The sequence below is a fragment of the Rhinoraja longicauda genome, chromosome 14 (assembly GCF_053455715.1).
Source record: "Rhinoraja longicauda isolate Sanriku21f chromosome 14, sRhiLon1.1, whole genome shotgun sequence".
Taxonomy (NCBI): domain Eukaryota; kingdom Metazoa; phylum Chordata; class Chondrichthyes; order Rajiformes; family Arhynchobatidae; genus Rhinoraja; species Rhinoraja longicauda.
This window is the reverse complement of record NC_135966.1, coordinates 45,484,095-45,504,977: the sequence shown is the minus strand read 5'-3', so window position 1 is coordinate 45,504,977 and position 20,883 is coordinate 45,484,095. Positions and strand designations below refer to the sequence as shown.

Here is a 20,883-nt window from a genome sequence, read left to right as displayed (position 1 = left end):
GTTTAATGTTTCTCTCCCTGTTCTGCTCCCTCCTCCTCTGAAGGCTTAGGCTCTGTTTTACAGTTCTGCATGGCTAGATGTCACCTGTAGAGACATTCTTCATATGGATGACTGGGCAGTGAGCCTCAGCTACCAAATCAACCGTGGCAGTGTGTCATTTCTTAATGTACCATTTAAGGAAGAGCTGGAATAATAAATGGGATAAAATTACACTGCATAACATCACCATCCAATTGCTTAATGTGCCATCTGTTTCTCTAGAATGTTCCACCTATTTAAAATGGCAGGTTAAATCAGCAATCAAATGTTATACAAAAGCATTGTGCCTGGTTGTGAGCGTTGTCATTTTATATCAACAGATATTTAATGCCACATTAGTCAGAAAGGCTAGCAATGCAAAAACTGGTTGCAATAAATGAAAGTGTTTCTAAAGGGCCTGTCCCACTTAGGCGATTTCTTAGGCGTCTGCCGGCGACTGTCAAAGTCGTAGCAGATCGCCAAGATTTTCTTTTACCCGACGACAAAGACCACGACAATGCCGAGTCAGGTCGCGATTACACCGTCTTCGGAAACATCGCAAAATTCCCACGCTGTCAATGCTTCTCCGGCGTCCTAATTTTCGCTGAAATCACTGACAAGTCGGTAAGTACTTGAGAGTTTTGAAATATAACATCTTGCCCGGGTTACTTGAAAACCAAGCTTCACGGTAACAAGGCATTAACTGGATTGACTTCCAGTTTACTAATAGCAGTATTAAGAAATTTAATTTTAAAAGTGGTTAAATGGATTTTTGTGATGAGTGGGCATTCTTTGAAAATGTACGGGAGATGCATATCTGGTTTCTGGGTTGCATATCTGGGTTGGGAGCCTACTTTAAATGTAATCGCTGATGGCCATAAACATTGCAAAAATTCCCATGCTTACCTGACCGTCAAACTGTCGCCTCCAATCTACCTGTCAAATGTCCTGACAGTAAATAAATTGGTTAAACACAAGTATTTTATGGTATCTTCAAATGACTTCAAATGATTTAACATTACGTGCTTCTAAATGCATCTAAGACAACCTAGCAACCTGGGGACAGCGTGCGACAGCGACCGCAATAAGCAACGATACCTGGTGACAAGCCAGCTGTCACCGAGAAATTTCACTCCGGTTGATTTCTCAGCGACGTGCTGAGATCCACTATGATTCTTGGAAGACTCCTCACGATCATGCCCGCGACACCCCGGCAAACTGTTGGCGACAGCCTAGTCACCGGCAGTCGCCTTAAAACCACCTAAGTGGGACAGGCCCTTAAGGATGCTTCTTGTTCACCACAATTTTTCTTACTCTCTGTGGTGTCGAACAAGATGTATCCCACTCCCAGTCTGACCTTTCTGTCAGAGGTCTCCTCCAGTGCCATAGTGACGCCCACCGGATATTGGAGGAACAGCACCTCATATTTCGCTTGGGAAGCTTGCAGCCCAATGGTATGAACATTGACTTCTCCAACTTTAGATAGTTCCTCTGTCCCTCTCCCCCTCCCCCTTCCCAGTTCTCCCTCTATCTTCCTGTCTCCACCTATATCCTTCCTTTGTCCCGCCCCCCTGACATGAGTCTGAAGAAGGGTCTCGACCTGAAACGTCACCCATTCCTTCTCTCCTGAGATGCTGCCTGACCTGCTGAGTTACTCCAGCATTTTGTGAAATAAATACCTTCGATTTGTACCAGCATCCGCAGTTATTTTCTTACACAGGACTTTGAAACTGTTTTAATTTAATGCGACATTTGCAACAAAAGGAAGTTTCCAAACTAAAATATATAATTGACTTTCAATGGTAAACTACTTAATGGAGTCGTTTTCTGCTACATATTTTCTTTTAAACACCTAAGAGGAATATCTCTAATCTTAAAAGTAAGGTTGAGTTATGGAGCCAGTGTTAAGGGTCTCTTCAATGGCTAATGTATCATGAATGGCTTATAGAAACATATAAAATTCTTAAAATCTTATAGAAACATATACAATTCTTAAAGGATTGGACAGGCTAGATGCTGGAAATGCTCCTGATGTTGGGGGAGTCCAGAACCAGGGGTCACAGTTTAAGAATAAGGGGTAGGCCATTTAGGACTGAGATGAGGAAAAACCTCTTCACCCAGAGAGTTGTGAATCTGTGGAATTCTCTGCCACAGAAGGCAGTGGAGGCCAATTCACTGGATGTTTTCAAGAGAGAGTTAGATTTAGCTCTTCGGGCTGAAGGAATCAAGGTATATGGGGAAAAAGCAGGAATGGGGTACTGATTTTAAATGATCAGCCATGATCATATTGAATGGTGGCACTGGCTCGAAGGGCTGAATGGCCTACTCCAGAAACCTATTTTTCTATGCCTACATGCAGTGGTTTAAATTGTATGGACCAGAATGATCACAATCAAACGTGCTTACTTTCTGGACTTGTATATAAACATGGCCACTTGGGATTAAAGACCAGAAAATGCCCAGTGGTGTGAACTCCTAGCCCAAGCTGATTCGGAAGTAAGAAAAATGGCAACACCGGTCAAGGAATTATTTGCAGCAATCCAGCACATCACCTAAAGGATAATGCACATTGTGCAGTTTGATAGCCACGGAGAAAAAGGACGTCCTGTGGCGTTCTGTGCTGCATCTTGGTGGAACCAGTCTGTTGCTGAAGATACTCCTCAGGTTGACCTGTGTGCCATGAAGGGGGTGAGCTGTATTGTCCATGATGCCCACAGTTTGAGGAGACAATTCATTGTCTACCTTTCATCAAGAACACCCATCAGTACAAGCCTTTCACCAAGAAGTGGAAACACATTTACTATTGTGATTCAGTACCCTTAATATTAGCACATAGACACAAAAAGCTGGAGTAACTCAGCGGGTCAAACAGCATTTGTGGAGAAAAGGAATAGGTGACATTTCGGGTCAAGACCCTTCTTCCAGGGAAAGAGAAACGAGGTATATAGACAGTTAAATAGAGAGATATAGAATAAATGAATGAAAGATATGCAAAAAAGTAATGATGATAAAGGAAACAGACCATGTGGGCTAGGTGAAAACAAGTTACAGACAATGAGACTCAACAAGATGACTTTGAAACTAGTAATGCCTTGGGTGGGGGAGGGACAGAGAGAGAGGGGATGCAGCCTTAATGTTAGCAGTTGCCACCTCAAACCGGGTGGCGTCGTACGATGGCAGCCTTGCCAACAGTCTGTCTTGTCCTTTTTCTTCTTTTGTTGTTTTTAGTCTGTTGTTAAATGGTGGTTTAACCTCGGGGGGGGGGGGGGTGTGTGAGGGAGGGGGGGAGTGAGGGAGGGGGGGGGTGGGAAAAACTTTTTGAAATCTCTTTCCTCGAAGGAGATGCAACTTTTCCCGTATCGTATCTCCGTCCGCACTGCGGCCTAACATCAAGGAGCTGGCGGCCTCTTACTGGGGATTGACTTCGGGAGCTCCAACCACGGGAGCCTGCGGATGTAACATCGTGGAGCTGGTGGTCCATTGGTTAAGGATCGACTTCGGGAGCTCCAACCGCGGGAGCTTCGACCGCCCTGATTGCGGGAGCTTGGATCGCCCTGACTGCGGATGGTTCAACTGCCCCGACCGTGGGAGAATAAGGAGGAGAGAAGATAAGACTTTATTGCCTTCCATCACAGTGAGGAATGTGGGGAATCCACTGTGGTGGATGTTTATGTTAACTTTTATGTAGTTGTGTGTCTTGTTGCTTTTTTGGTATGACTGTATGGCAAATCAAATTTCTTGTTTGTTTTTCCATACTTGGCTAATAAATTAATTACGATTACAAATCCTCTGCCCTGAAATCATACAATTTTGTGGAAATGGTAACAATAAAAGGACAGTAAGTATTTGCTCAAACTCTGTAAACCATTGAGTTCATTCTGACTGATTTCTGTCAGGGTGCTAATTGACTCCAGGTTTTACTCAGGGGCACAAGCACAATAAGTAAACATCCTCTATATAAAGAACACTGTGGGCTGACGTGAGGGTTCAACTATTTGTAGGCCTGGTTAATATGATTTGACTGTGTGGAACTGGATTTTGCAAAGATTGTTATCCTGTAGATATAGTAGTTCAGACAAAGACATCCAATGGCAATAAGAAACATAGAAACATAGAAAATAGGTGCAGGAGTAGGCCATTCGGCCTTCGAGCCTGCACCGCCATTCAATATGATCATGGCTGATCATCCAGCTCAGTTGCCTGTACCTGCCTTCTCTCCATACCCCCTGATCCCTTTAGCACATCTAACTCCCTCTTAAATATAGCCAATGAACTGGCCTCAACTACCTTTTGTGGCAGAGAATTCCACAGACTCACCACTCTCTGTGTGAAGAAATGTTTTCTCATCTCGGTCCTAAAAGACTTCCCCCTTATCCTTAAGCTGTGACCCCTGGTTCTGGACTTCCCCAACATCGGGAAAAATCTTCCCGCATCTAGCCTCTCCAACCCCTTAAGAATTTTATATGTTTCTATAAGATCCCCCCTCAGTCTTCTAAATTCCAGCGAGTACAAGCCGAGTCTATCCAGTCTTTCTTCATATGAAAGTCCTGCCATCCCAGGGATCAATCTGGTGAACCTTCTCTGTACTCCCTCTAAGGCAAGAACGTCTTTCCTCAGATTAGGAGACCAAAACTGTACACAATACTCCAGGTGCGGTCTCACCAAGGCCATGTACAACTGCAGCAGAACCTCCCTGCTCCTACACTCAAATCTTGCTATGAATGCTAACATACCATTCGCTTTCTTCACTGCCTGCTGCACCTGCACGCTTGCTTTCAATGACTGGTGCACCATGACACCCAGGTCACGTTGCATCTCCCCTTTTCCTAATTGGCCACCATTCAGGTAATACTCTGCTTTCCTGTTCTTGCCGCCAAAGTGGTGCACAGTTGCAGCTAAGGTGCACAGTTACGAGATTGCCTACTGATCCCCCACCCCCATCATCTTTGGCCACCCGTTGGGATCGAGGATGACTTGATCCATTCTAGGTATAAATGAGTGGAAGGTGAGCAAACTTTCTCCTACTCTGGGGTAGCTCTTGTACACCAGCTACCACACAGTTTTGACAGAGCCAGGTGTAAACCCAATGGCAGGGGGACCCAAACAACAGCACAACAGGTTCTGATGCACATTCACAAACACATCAAGTCTCCACACACGCACTCTGACCACACACAGGGACAAATGATCTTTTTCATGGCCTCCCCCCTTGCATAACCTCCCTGCTCACACACGTTGCTCAGACCCTCCCGACCTCAGAATCCCCACCTCTGAATCCCCTCTCATCTCCCTTGACCTTTACTTAATTTCCTCCTATTTAACCTTCAGCATGTCGACTTACCCCAGTTGCTTGCTTTCTCCAACTGTTGCCATACACTGATCAACCCCATCCTAGCTCTCCAAACCTCTTGCCGTGAGCAAACCCAGCCAAAGCCTACTCCAGACCACCTCAGAGAGTCTTCTCTCACCCCTCCTCCTTTATATGCCTGGTAGTGGCCTCCCTAACCCCACTTTACCACGTCAGGTTTGTTTGCCATCCTCCGCCCTCCTATTTACCTCCAAGGACAGACTCCTCACTTTGCAATCCTCTCCTTGACCCTCGGAATCTCCTTCTTGAAATTCTGAACCAGGAGAAACATCCTTGCAGAGAATAATCTTTCAAGTGCTCTCAGAATCTTATTATCAACTCTGCGATCAACTTTATTTTATTTTTGAGTTCTCTTCACAGTTGCTTACAGTGGTGCCCAGGAAGCTAACGATTAATTATTGATGAAGGGTCCTTGATCTAAAACATTAACTCTGTTCTTTTTCCTTCAATGCTGTTTGACCTACTGAACCATTCCAGGACCGTCTAAGAGGGCTATTAGAGCCTGGAATCCAGTCTGAAGAAGGCCCCCGACCTGAAGCGTTACCTATCCATGTTCTCCAGAGATGCTGCCTGACCCGCTTAGTTATTCTAGCATTTGTGGGGGTTTTTTTGTAAACCAGCCACCCCTGACTAGTCTGAAGAAGGGTCTCGCCCCGAAACATCACCCATTCCTTCTCTCCAGAGATGCTGCCTGATCCGCGGAGTTACTCCAGCATTTTGTGTCTCTGCAATTCGACTGGAATCCATTGGTGCATCTTGCCTGCACTGCCACTGTGACAGAGAAGGTCAGAGATAACTGCCGCTCCTGCCTTTCAGCAAATCCCAGAATAAGCTGTTTGCCAGAGAAATTCTTTAAAAGCACGTCACGTGGAACAGGTCGCCAATCAACAGGCTATTTTTGTGGCGATCATTCAAACTCAAATAATCTATCAGCCTGTCTTCCTCCTTCTCCTCCCCCATCCCATCTGTAACATTCACTTGTGGACATAAATATTAATATGATATACACTGAACATGTGGAGTTTTTATTCTCCCCATCTCACCACTGATCAATAATTACATTAGCTCCCGCAGATATAAATTGATCTTCTGTCTGCTACCAGGTCGTCAGGAATATTTCACTTGGTAATCTCAGTCTTCCTGCATCAAGGCTCGGTTTGAATCCTGCATTATACCATTGGGACAGGCAGAACTCAGTTGTTACGTTAGCAACTCAAATTTAGACCTTGTTTATAATAAAATGCTTACATTTGTACCGCGCTATTTTATTGAAACGCCACCAGTCTTTTCTTATTCAAGGGCAGGTTTCCAGGTTATGGGAAAAGGATACACAAAACTGGAATGAACTTGGGATCGGATTTTCTTGAAAAATATCACTGGGTTAATGACCCATGCCATTATTAATATGTAAACCTACCAGCACGCAGACAGCAGCTCATGAATTGTGATTCTTTGCAAGCTGATGATTGACTTGCTTTATTCAGTGACCAGTACTTGGCCTCAACCTCGGTTGAGTCACTGTACAAAGCAATTTCACAAATTTTCTGCAATTGTGCATGAACTGCGAATTAACCTTTTAACGGCTGTCTAGTTTAGTTGAGAGATACAGCGCGGAAACAGGCCCTTCGGCCCACCGAGTCCGTGCTGACCAGCGATCCCCGCACATTAACACTGCCCTACACACACTGGCGACAATTTTACACAGACCAAGCCAATTAACTGATGGGGTTCCGTTTCGAGAAAATATCGTAAATCGAAATGCATTGAATACACGTGATCACGTGGCCGGAAGCGAATGGCGGCGCACTACGGGTCACTGCCGTTTGCACCGTCACAAAGTCGCAATATCGCACGTCAAAGCATCGTAAGCCGGGGAGCATCTGTACGTTAGATATATGGGAGAGAGAGTTTCAAAACAACAGGAAATGTCAGGTTAAAGTCAACTCTGGGGAAAGAGTTTAATGGAAAGGTTACAGGGACATTGATTAATGGTTTATTTCAACTCCACAAGTAACCATTGTGTCATGAAAATATAAAAATGTTGTGGTTACTATAGCTTATGGAAGCAGTTTGGGCTTGCTCACTGCTTCTCGATGTGCATAGATAAGGCCTTTTAATAAGCTGACTTGTTCGATAGACTCACCACTGTTCTATAGGCTGTGCCTATCTGAGTAAAGTCAGATATAGGGTATGGGTAAAGTACAAAATTCCCTCCTACAGTTTCCATGATTGGACAGTGTTTCTCCGGAACAACTTACCCACTTTAACCACATTACAGCATAATCAGGCAAGCTCGAGAATAGTGATGTCAAATATTCAGACTTTGTAAACCTGTTTGGACTCACACAAGTGCTCTCAGTTCAAATCAATGCGAAAACAGTCCCTTGCACAAAATTAAGACTTAAACAAAAATGAAAAGATCCTCGTTCTCTTTAAATAAAACTTCAAATATTCGACGTCACCTACAGGTAGTTCTGCTGTAATGTGTGTTTCCACAATGTGAATGGGATAAAATGCAATTGGTGAATTAAGGAACATTATTTGTTTTACATGGGCACAAATGGTTAGAATGTAATTTCGACCGGGAAGTCAAGAATCACTTAAAAGTTTCTTTGAAAATTGGCAAGCTGAAGAAAGAAATGCAGTCTTGGAAAAAATGTGTTTCTATGTAGACTTACTGCAACGATCAGGCACCATTGTCTCTCAAGTTCAGCTTTTAGTTTTGAGATAGAGCATGGAAACAGGCCCTTTAGCCCACCGAGACCATGCTGACCATCAATCACCCATTCACACAAGTTGTATGTTATTCCATGTTCTCATCCACTCCCTACACACGAGAGGCAATTTGCAGAGGCCAATTAACATGCAAATCCACATGTCTTTGGGATGCGGGAGGAAATGGGAGCACCTGGAGGAATCTCACGTGGTCACGGCAGAACATGCAAATTTCACACAGACAGCACCCGGGGTCAGGATTGAACCCGGGTCTCTGGCGCTGTGAGGCAGCAACTGGACCAGCTTTGTTCCAGCACAAAGAAACCAGCTGCTATTTCACAGCAGAAAACAGTTGAAATTGATATGCAATCACATCTATTGACACTTGTGCAATATTACTCCATTAAACAATGTAACATGCAGCCTTCAATACTTTTAGCTTGCAGTGACAACTAAAATCTTATGGCTATTAAAATGTCTTTTATCATTGGAAATCTTGCAGGGAAAGAAAAACTTTGTATTGCAAGTCTGAAATTCTATAGCCCCTAATCCCTTTTTCCCCATTGAAACAATTGCTTTAAAAATCCAATTTTTATAACATGAGATTTGTTAGGAATGTAACTATCATGTTATAGCACAACTACCTATACCTCCCCTATTTCTACATCCCTTCCCACTCAAACCCAGGTACCTTCCGCTGCAACCGCAGAAGATGCAACACCTGTCCCTATACCTCCTCCCGCGACTCCGTACAAGAACCCCAACTGTCCTTTCAGGTTAGGCAGAGGTTCACTTGCACCTCCTCCAACCTCATCTACTGTATCCGTTGTTCAAGATGTGGACTCTTATACATCGGTGAGACTAAACGCAGACTGGGCGATCGTTTTGCGGAACACCTTCATTCAGCCCGCGTGAACCAACCTGATCTCCCGGTCGCTGGACACTTTAATTCTCCTTCCCATTCCTACACAGACCTTTCTGTCCTCAGTCTCCTCCATTGTCAGAGTGAGGCTAAACGCAAATTGGAGGAACAGCATCTCATATTTCCCTTGGGCAGCTTACAGCTCAGTGGTATGAATATTGATTTCTCTCACTTCAGGTAGCCCCGGCATTCCCTCTCTCTATTCCTCCCCACCCGAGTCGTACCAGCTTCTCATTTTCACCCTACAAACAGCTAACAATGGTCTGTTTCCTTTATCATCATTACTTTTTTGCATATCATTCATTCATTGTTCTTTATCTCTCCACATCGCCATCTATATCTCTCGTTTCCCTTATCCCTAACCAGTCTGAAGAAGGGTCTTGAACCGAAATGTCACCCATTCCTTCCCTCCAGAGATGCTGCCTGTCCCGCTGAGTTACTCCAGGTTTTTGTGTCTATCTTCGATAGATCAGCCATGATTGAATGGCAGAGTGGCCTAATTGGTGGGCTGATTGGCCTAATTCTTCTCCTATCACTTATGTCCTTATAAATTTCATGGAAAGAAACCTGACCTCAAATCTCTAAATTGGGATGAACATACAATTTCAAATCTAATTTATGTTTTCCTTACATATGAAAAATAATTTGTTCTAAAGCTAGTAGAGTCATAGAGTCATAGAGTGACACAGCGTGAAAGCCAACTTCGGCCCAACTTGCTCACACTGGCCAACATGTCCCAGCTACATTAGTCCCACCTGCCTGCATTTGGACCATATCCCTCCAAACTTGTCCGATCCATGTACCTATCCAACTATTTCTTAAACGTTGGGACAATCCCTGCCTCAACTACCTCCTCTGGAAGTTGTTCCATACACCCACCACCCTTTGCGTGAAAATGTTACTGCTCAGATTCCTATTAAATCTTTTCCCCTTCAACTTCAACCTATGTCCTCTGGTCCTCGATTCACCTACTCTGGGCAAGAGACTCTGTGCATCTACCCAATCTATTCCTCTCATGATTTTATACACTAATAGTGTTATAGTAACATGAGCTTCTCATGTGATGCTCTTGCAGAATGTGTGAAAGTTTTTATTAAATGCTTGCATCTTTTTAAGAGCCACATTCTTCACAGTGCGTAAGGCGGGGTTGCAAACATGGGCCAACTGAAAGATGTAAGTTATACGGCACTTGTGCTTCTAACAATGCTCCTAGCATGGCTCCACTGCTTCAGCACAGCATTAGTATCACATCCAGAATAATAACTCCCATCTGCCAAAAAGGCAGCCGAGTCCTGACAAAAGTTCGTGCTCAAGGCTACATTCCATCCACTGCTTTTATCAACCAATGCTTTATAACTGCACACCAAATGAGCCATGTGTAATGTGACCTTTCTCACACCCAACCATGATACCGTGAGTTAGCTACAAGAGGCAGAATTGGACTGAAAGCGAGTGTCACAACTCAACGAATGCTGCACCGGAGACCCGGGTTCAATACCCACTACGGGTGCTGTCTGTACGGAGTTTGTACGTTCTCCCCGTGACCGGGTGGGTTTTCTCCTAGATCTTCGGTTTCCTCCCACACTCCAAAGACGTACAGGTTTGTGGGTTAATTGGCTTGGTAAATGTAAAAATTAATTGTCTCTGGTGGGTGTAGGATAGTGTTAATGTGCGGGGATCGCTGGGCGGGCCTGTTTCCGCGCTGTATCTCTAAACTAAACTAAACTAAACAGACAAGGGTCTCACTTTGCGCCCTGAAGGAGTCGGCATGATTTTGAAAGTTACGCTGCAATAACCCAACTGCCATCTCACTTGCTTGCTAAACAAACCGTATCATAAAGGCAGGATGTGAGCTAATAGTCTGGAACAGCTGGACAGTCACCAGTAGCAACGTGTCCTTTCAGATGCATCCCACAGAATATAAGCCTTGAGCACTTTCTGCCAGTGTTACTTCACAGAGTAAGCCTAGTATTAAACACTTCACAATGCCTACGTTCAGAACGCCTGTCAAATCGTAGCACGTAACATTATATGATGAAAATGCAGTAATGTGGGAAGTTGGGAGATGCCAGAGATAAAACAGAAACTGAGTTCTACATATTAACATTTAGGGGATGCCTATATAAAATACTCAGGTTAGAGAAGCTAGAATTGCATACAATGATGAAAAAATACAATATCACAAGGCAGCCATTTAAGATTTATCAGTACATTAGCGTTGAGTTAAACAAATGTGTAAATTCATGCCAACAACTTTGCAATTCTTTAACTAAACAATTCACGACAGATGTGTTCTTACGATTGCTCTCAAGGTGGTGCAATGCTACAACAGCAACATCTGGACTGAGGTGCCTCATAGGCAAGGATCCAAAGCACCAACTTTGCCAGTGCTCCTGCCACCCTGCTTTCTTGCATTCAACGTCAACCAGAACACTGCCTTAGATACAATGTTACACAGTGAAAGAGTCTTAGAGTGATACAGTGTGGAAACAGGTCATTCGGCCCAACTCGCCCACACCGGCCAACAATGTCCCAGCTACCCTAGTCCCACTTGCCTATGCTTGGTCCATAACCCTCCAAACCTGTCCTATCCATGTAACTGTCAAACTGTTTCTTAAACGATGGGATAGTCCCAGCCTCAATTACCTCCTCTGGCAGCTTGTTCCATACACCCATCACCCTCTGTGTGAAAAAGCTACCCCTCAAATTCCAATTAAATCTTTTCTCCTTCACCTGAACCCTATGTCCCATGGTCCTCGGTTCCCCTACTTAGGGTAAAAGACTCTGTGCATCTACCCAATCGATACAATAACTATTCCCGCTGTTTAAAGCATCTTAGGTCCACCTTGCATAAACAGAGATAGAAAGTGATGGGCAGCATCTTTGGAGAACATGGACAGATGACCTTTCCGGTTGGGACTCTTCTTCAGAGGTAAACCAGCATCTGCAGTTCCTCATAGCTAGACCGTATGACACATTTGCTTCAGTTTTGGGAAACAACTTTCTAACTTACTGACTCAATTTTGATGGATTTCTCATCAAATTCCCCATCTTTCTGACAGAGATGTACCAACGCCTCACCACAGCAATGCTCTGAGACCATTCAAAACCCTTCATTTCATTGTCCAAGTGCCCATTGATCATGAACAGGTCTTGGGTTGGGAGTCTACCTTGTGATGAAGGGCCTTGCCATGTCCCTGTCCTCGTCTATACCGAGGTGGTTGGGCGGTAATCATGAAAAACAAGTGAGGCTGGAGACATTGAATGGGTTCTTTAATTAAGGCAAGCAACAAACACAGTTGTGCTGGCAATTTTGAGCCCCATTTCTGTGGAAGGACGTGCTGGGATCCAGAGAAGGTTTACGAGAATAATCCCAGGAATGAGTGGGTCAACATATGATGGGCGTTTGATGGCACTGGGCCTGGAGTTTACAAGGATGAGGGGGGGAGCTCATTGAAACTTACCGAATAATGAAAAGATTGGATAGAGTGGTTGTGGAGAGGATGTTTCCACTGGTGGGAGAGTCTAGAACCAGAGGTCACAGCCTCAGAATAAAAGGATGTTCCTTTTAGGAGGAAGGAGATGAGGAGGAATTTCTTTAGTCAGAGGGTGGTGAATCTGTGGAATTCATTGCCACAGAAGGCTGAGGAGGCCAAGTCAATGGATATTTTCAAGGCAGACTTAGTACGGGTGCCAGGGGCTATGGGGAGCAGAATGTGGTTGAGAGGAAGAGATAGATCAGCCATGACTGAATGGCGGAGTAGTCTTGATGGGCTGAATGGCCTAATTCTGCTCCTATCACTCATGAAGGTACACGCTGAGGTCTACTGATAAAGTGCAGATGAGAGCCCATAGCCGAGACGCTGCTGATTGGGATAAAAGTGGGTAGTATCGTAGATAATGAAGGTTATCAGCTTTTGCTACATGTCAACAAGGACGCTATTGGGAAACCTCAATAGTTCAGATCTATAATTATTAGCTGTTCTGGAAAGTTAAGTCATTATTTTGTATTATGAAGAAGGTATATATAAATGCAAATATTCATATGCACATTTCTAGAATGCACAATCAGCAATCACTGGCTTTAGTACTAGAAACAGAAAATGCAGGAAAGTCAACAGGATCAATGACCCTTCACCTGAAACGGTAATATTTCTCTCCTCACAGATGCTGACTGTTTTGCTGTGTGTTTACTGCATTTTCTATTTTCCCTTCATTTATCCAAACTCCGTGGGTTTTTATTGCTTTTCACTTGGTTTTGTACAGTTGGTTGGAGAAAACAACCATTTCTCGAGGAATTTGTTGCTTTTATTTTAAGCACTCCAGTTTTTCAGACTGGAGGCATGCCAGTAGTGGTGAGCCTCTGGAATCGGTGCTCGCCCCATCGCTGTTCGTGGTTTTGTTCAACGATTTGGAAGAGAAGGATGTACTCCAAAGACGTACAGGTATGTAGGTTAATTGGCTGGGTAAATGTAAAAATTGTCCCTAGTGGGTGTAGGATAGTGTTAATGTACGGGGATCGCTGGGCGGCACGGACTTGGAGGGCCGAAAAGGCCTGTTTCCGGCTGTATATATATGATATGATATGATATGATATGATGAGAGGAGATCTTATTGAAATGTATAAGATTATTAAGGGGTTGGACACGTTAGAGGCAGGAAACATGTTCCCAATGTTGGGGGAGTCCAGAACAAGGGGCCACAGTTTAAGAATAAGGGGTAGGCCATTTAGAACTGAGATGAGGAAAAACTTTTTCAGTCAGAGAGTTGTGAATCTGTGGAATTCTCTGCCTCAGAAGGCAGTGGAGGCCAATTCTCTGAATGCATTCAAGAGAGAGCTGGATAGAGCTCTTAAGGATAGCGGAGTCAGGGGGTATGGGGAGAAGGCAGGAACGGGGTACTGATTGAGAATGATCGGCCATGATCACATTGAATGGCGGTGCTGGCTCGAAGGGCCGAATGGCCTCCTCCTGCACCTATTGTCTATTGTCTAGAATGCAGGGAAGATGAATTACTTTGCAGATAAAAGTGGGTAGTATCGTAGATAATGAAGGTTATCAAGAGTTACAGCAAGATCGTGATCAGTTGGGTAAGTGGGCTGAGGAATGGGTCGTGGACTTTAATGCAGATGAGTGTGAGGTTTTACATTTTGGGAAGTCGAATCAGGGCAGGAATGGCAGTGAATGGCAGTGCCCTGGGGAGTGTTGTAGAGCAGACAGGTCCTACATAGTTCATTGAAAGTGGCATCCCAGGTAGATAGGGTGGTCAAAAAAGATTTCAGTACACTGGCCTTCATCAGTCAGGGTATTTAGTATAGAAGTTGGGATGTTATGTTGCAGCTGTAAAAGATGTTGGTGAGGCTGCATTTGAAGTATTGTGTTCAGTTTTGGTCACCCTGCTATAGGAAGGATGTTGTTGAGTTATAAAGAATGCAGGGGAGATTTATGGGGATGTTGCCAGGATTGGAGGGCCTGAGCTGTAGGGAGAGGTTGGGCTGGCTAGGATTTTATTCCTTGGAGTGCAGGAGGATGAGGGGTGAACTTATCGATGTGTATAAGATCATGAGGGGAATAAATAGGGGGGAAAAAAACAGTCTTTTACTCAGAGTAAGGGAATGAAGAACCAGAGGATATAGGTTTAAGGCGAGAAGGGAAAGATTTAATAGGAACCCGAGCAGCAACTTTTTCCCACAGAGGTTGTGGGTATATGGAACGAGCTGCCAGAGGAGGTAGTTGAGGCAAGTATTATTACATTTAAAAGACATTTGGACAGGTTTATAGGAAAGGTTTAGAGGGATATAGGCCAAACGTGGGCAGGTGGGACAAGTGTAGATGGGGTATCTTGGTTAGCAAAAGCAGGCTGGGCCAAAGGGCCTGTTTCCATGTTGTACGACTGTAAGACTCTATGTCACTTACTTGCGACATTGTAGGAGGAGACTGTTCCACCCATTAGTTTTGTCCTGGCCCCAGCAGAGTAATGCCATCAGTCACACCCCTCCCCCCTCCTTATTTCCCTGTAGCCCGACAAGTTATTGACTCTTTCACATGCCCATTAACTTCCTCGATTCTCTAGCCATCCACCGACACTCAGGGCAAGTTGCACTGGCCCGCACATCTTTGGCAAGTGGATGGCACAGGGAGAACATGCAAACTTCCCGGTCAACACCTGAGATTAAGATCAAACCTGGTCCTGGAGTTGTGCTCTGGCCCCAGGGAAACAAAATGGTTTCCCCCACTAAATCTATCAGTGGAGGTGCAAGTGCTTCACATCTCATTCAACAGCACAACACAGAGAGTGGGAATAAATCCCTGGAAGAAAGATTACACCAAGAACTCCCTGGCTCTGTACATTTATGGTTTACTCAAGGCATATGCACGAGTTTGGGTTGGGTCAGTGCATTTCATTATAATTAATTAATTATTAATATAATTAAATATGTATGATATATAATATAATAAATGTAATAGACATAATAAATAGAAATATATAATATATAAATATAAAAATAATTAAATGATATAATAATTGATTAATTATTAAAAATTAAGTGTAAAGGAAACATATTCAATGACGTCCATGTAATCACCTGTAATCTGTGAAGCGGCACATGGTTGACTGAATGAACTTACCCGCAGAGTAGTGATTGTGGAGGGGTCTTTGATTCTACCATCTTCATCCTTCAGGTTGTACCCTTCCGGCCTCTTGTCCCGCTCACTGATCTTCCACAGTTTAACCGTCTTATCTATTCACAAACGGCGAGAACTTGGTCAGTACTGTGGAGCTTATAATATTTCTCATAAAGACTCTTCACACCCCTGCAATAGTCTGTTCGAACTTCTACCATCCGGCAGACGTTTACAAGACCTTCTACGCCCGCACCTCCAGACTTAGGAACAGCTTCATCCCCAGAGCCATAGCTGCTCTGAACTGGTCCTGCTGAGTGCCCCCCCCCCCCCCCCCATGAACTGTCTCCTTCGGATGGTCACGGCTCACACAGCGACTCGGCACAGACCTATTTACACTTTATACTGCTTTAACTGTCTCTAATTTTGTTTCTCTGGGCTGTCTAAATTTCTGTTTTTTTTCCTTCATCGGGCATACATTGCATTGTCCCTGTGAAATTCTGGCCTACTAATTCAGGCACGGGATTCAGATCACCCTGCAATCTGTCACAAATGTCGCTGAATAACCTCGCATGAAGTTCAATTGATACTCTCCTTTTTAAAAATGTGTCTGCAGAACTCCCTGGAATGAATACTGGTACATTTCTAGTGCATTATTCTCACGTACATGCAATGTGAACTGTGTAATTGAACAGCACTGTAACAGGGCTGAGGAGATGCGGAGGAGTCCTAAGAATGACATGGTCCATTTCACTCTTTCCAGCTGCTCCCCCCTTTTTTTGTCCATTTGGCCACGACTCCCCACTGAAACTTCACCTTCATCTCTCATTTCCCCTTACGCCATCTCCAAGTTTATTTCATCCATGTATTTTCTCTGTTCATTAAGCTAAGGGCTGTGATTAATGGGAAGGACACAAAATCACAAAATGCTGGAGTGACTCAGTGGGACAGGCAGCATCTCTGGAGAGAAGGATTGGGTGACATTTCGGCTCGAGACCCTTCTTCAGACTGACCCGAAACGTCACCCATTCCTTCTCTCCAGAGATGCTGCCTGTCCCGCAGAGTTACTCTAGCATTTTATGTCTATCTTTGGATTAAACCAGCATCTGCAGCTCCTTCCTGCACATTAATGGGAAGGAGTTATGCTTTATTAACAATGACACTGGCCCCATTTATGTGAGAACACACCAGAGGCACTAACTACTGCCCCTCTGCCTGAACCATCAGTGCATTCAAAGCCTGAAGTACAGATGTCAGTGGTTATGGGGAGAAGGCAGGAGAATGGGGTTAGGAGGGAGAGATAGATCATCCATGGTGGAGTAGACTTGATGGACCAAATGGCCTAATTCTGCTCCTATAACTAATGAACATAAACTCACTAGATAAACCCTTACCTGCTGGAGGTGCTTAACGAAGACATATAAGTATAAGTGGGTAATGTTTGATTTATCTCAGATATTTACCTCACAATGTAAAATGGTTGGACTTTGTGGGAGGAAGAGGATATGTCCAAAAGTCCCCTGTTATCCTACTATTATTCAGAGGGCCGCAACCAAATACATTAATTACAATGCAATTTTTCCAGGAAATAATGACCCGGCACAGACCTATTTGCACTTTATACTGCTTTAACTGTCTCTAATTTTGTTTCTCTGGGCTGTCTAAATTTCTGTTGATTAGCTAATTAATTTATTGCATCGAATGGAAGTTGCATTCCCAATCTCGTTGGACAATAAAGATATATTGTATTGCATTGTATTGTATTTGAAAAGAAAGCTCGTTTTTTTGTTTTGCTTTCCCAATTCTGATGAATGGCCTGAAATGTAAACTCTCTTTCTCCCTCCATGGACGCTGCCTGACCTGCTGTTTCCAACATTTCTGTTTTTAGTTCACATTTCGAGCACCTATGTTTTTTTGTCTTCATCGGGCATACAATCCATCACCAATACGGCCTTCCTGTTACTTACCATTGGTTGAGAGAAGAAAGTAGGCTGCATTCTGCTGCGGCAGCCACCTGATTTTATTTATCTTCTCCTCGATCTCAAGACTCTTCAGATAGTCAAACTCTGGTTCATGGCTCTGGAAAGTGCTGTAAACATTATACTCCCCTCTGCGATGGGACTGATTTTTGCTCTGGAAACAAACAACAAAAGATGATGTTGATGATGATGATGATGATACTTCATTGTGTAGGAAAATAACTGCAGATGCTGGTTCAAATCGAAGGTAGACACAAAATGCTGGAGTAACTAAGCGGGTCAGGCAGCATCTCAGGAGAGAAGGAATGGGTGATGTTTCGGGTTGAGCCCCTTCTTCAGTCTGAAGAATAGTCTCGACCCGAAACGTCACCCATTCCTTCTCTCCTGAGATGATACTGTGTTGCCACTTGTACCTCACTGCCACATGTACCTCACTAGGTATGGTGAAATCCTTTGTTTTTGCACACACAGTACACAAAAGAGTTGCCACAAAGGCGCCGGCAATGTTACAAAAAGTACTCATCCCTTCTATGTCAACCCCCCTTCCCCCCCCCCCCCCCTTCGCTTCCCCATTATTTTGATTAAGTGACACTCAGATTTATGAGTACAATTTCAGAAACAGTTTGGAGATAAATAGCAGAAAAACAGCCCCTTCGGCCCACTGCATCCATACCGGCAATTATCCACCCGTCCGAAGAAGGGTAGTGCACCAAAGGGCCATCTGTCCATTCCCTCCACAGAGACCACTTACCCGTTGAGTTGCATCAGTACTTGTTCAGAAGGCAGTGGAGGCCAATTCTCTGAATGCATTCAAGAGAGAGCTAGATAGAGCTCTTAAGGATAGCGGAGTCAGGGGGTATGGGGAGAAGGCAGGAACGGGGTACTGATTGAGAATGATCAGCCATGATCACATTGAATGGCGGTGCTGGCTCGAAGGGCCGAATGGCCTCCTCCTGCACCTATTGTCTATTGTCTATTGTCTATTGCAGCCTAAGCAGTGTCTTGTGTATCCACTCATTTACACTTTTCTTGCGTTTCTTCTTGTCTCCTCATTAACTACCCTCCTCTCCCATTTTTCTGCATCCAAGAAAGATTAGGGGCAATTTTCAGTTTCAGCTCAGTTTAGTTTATTGTCACGTGTACCGAGGTACAGTGAAAAGCTTTTTGTTGTGTGCTAACCAGTCAGCAGAAAGACAATATGGTGATTACAATCCAGCCATTTACACCGTGTAGATACATGATAAAGGATTAAATGCTTCCTGTAGGAATACAGATTTAAGAGTGTGGAGCTATTCACAAAATGCTGGAGTAACTCAGCAGGTCAGGCAGCATCTCGGGAGAGAAGGAATGGGTGACGTTTCGGGTCGAGACCCTTCTTCAGACTGGGTCTCGACCCGAAACATCACCCATTCCTTCTCTCCCGAGATGCTGCCTGACCCGCTGAGTTACTCCAGCATTTTGTGAATAAATCGATTTGTACCAGCATCTGCAGTTATTTTCTTATACTAAGAGTGTGGAGCGATTGTAATGTGAATTTGTAGATCTGCTTCTGTGGCAAGCACGCAAATAGTCGCCTGTGTTGGGCGCCATCTTGGAAGCTCGAAGTCCAAAACAATTTCCACGCATCAGTTAACCTGCCTACAAATCGTGTTCAAAGACAATATTTCCCCTGAATATTAAGAAAATAGTTTGTCTTGCGGATGGTTCAGGGAGATAGAGTTTAGGTAGAAGATCAGCAATGATGTTCATAAATAGCAGAGCAGGTTGAAGAGCTGGAAAGGCTCCTCCTGCTCTTAATTATTATATTCCAAATGACCATGAGGTTCAAGCAGCCCATTTACTAGTTTTATGAGCGATAGTGGAAGACTGTTGTATTTATTAATCATAGAGTCATACAGCACAGAAACAAGCCCTTTGGCCCAACTCGTCCAAGATGCCCCATCTGAGCTAGTCCCATAATCTTGTGTTTGGCCCATAACCTTCCAAATCTTTCCTATTCATGAACAGTCCAAGTGTTTCTTTTTAATTCGGTTATACTATCTGCCTCAAGAGGCGGCTCCTATACCCAACACTCTCTGAGTAAAAAAGTTGCCCCTCAGATTCCTATTAAATCTTGCTCCTCTCACCTTAAACGTATGTCCTCTGGTTCTTGATTCCCCTACCATGGGTAAAAGACTGTGCATTCAGCCTACCAATTCCCCTTATGATTTTATATACCTTTATAAGATCACCCTCAGCCTCCTGATAATTCCTTACAAATAAAGTCCTAGCCTGCTCAACCCTTCCTTCGAGTCCTGCCAATGATCTCATAAATCACTCTGCCCTCTTTCTAGCTTAATGACATAGAGTATTCTATTGAATCACTGACTATTTTATTAAGTATCTCACATATTAAACACCATTGTCTTTATTATATTGCATATTAAGCAACTCCCCTGAGCTGCATTCCTTCACCACGATCCCAATGATATCCGATACATTCCTGGTACACAAGGGAATGCACTGTTCATGATCTGAACTTGCTAACAAACCTTCTCAATACCCGCATTGCTCACCTATTGTCCATAGTCATAATATAGGAAGTAATGTCATAGAACATAGAACAGTACAGCACAGGAACAGCCCCTTTGACCGACAACATCTGTGCTGATCGTGATGCCAATGTAGACTGCACATCTGCCTGCATGTGGTCCATATCCCTCAAATCTCTGGGATTGTCCAATGGACACAGAGCTAAGACTGCTCATGTGTAGGAGGAACTGCAGATGCTGGTTTAAACTGAAGATAGACACAAAAAACTGCAGTAACTCAACGGGGCAGGCAGCATCTCTGGAGAAAAGGAATAGGTGACATTTTGGGTCAAGACCCTTCTTCAGACTGAGAGTCAGGGGAGAGGGGAATGAGAGATATAGACCAATGAATGAAAGATATGCAAAACTAATGATGATCAAGGAAATGTGGAGCCCACAATGGTTCATTGGCTGTGGGCTAGATGATAATGAGTTATATAGACCGTGAAGCCGTCTAGGATGACAGTGAAACTAGTACAGTGATTAGGGTGGGTGAGGGGCAAAGAGAGAGGGGATGCAAGGGTTACTTGAAGTCAGAGAAATCAATATTCATACCGCTGGGTTGTAAGCTGCCCAAGTGAAATATGAGGTGCTGTTCCTCCAATTTACGTTTGGCCTCACTCTGACAAATGGCGGAGGCCCAGGAAGAAAAGGTCAGTGTGGGAATGGGAGGGGGAGTTAAAGTGTT

General features: G+C 44.1%; 1 protein-coding gene across 5 annotated transcripts in view; it reads right to left on the bottom strand.

The window, feature by feature from the left end:
* The window catches only part of LOC144600244 (serine/threonine-protein phosphatase 2A 55 kDa regulatory subunit B beta isoform), a 501,688-nt gene that overhangs the window by 78,161 nt on the left and 402,644 nt on the right, over positions 1-20,883 (bottom strand). For all 5 annotated transcript variants that reach the window (XM_078411797.1, XM_078411798.1, XM_078411799.1 and 2 more), the window contains 2 exons: positions 17,614-17,779; positions 15,653-15,765 (listed from right to left, as the gene is read on the bottom strand). In XM_078411797.1, coding sequence (XP_078267923.1) covers positions 15,653-15,765; positions 17,614-17,779 — 279 coding nt within the window. The remainder of the gene's footprint in view (positions 1-15,652; positions 15,766-17,613; positions 17,780-20,883) is intronic.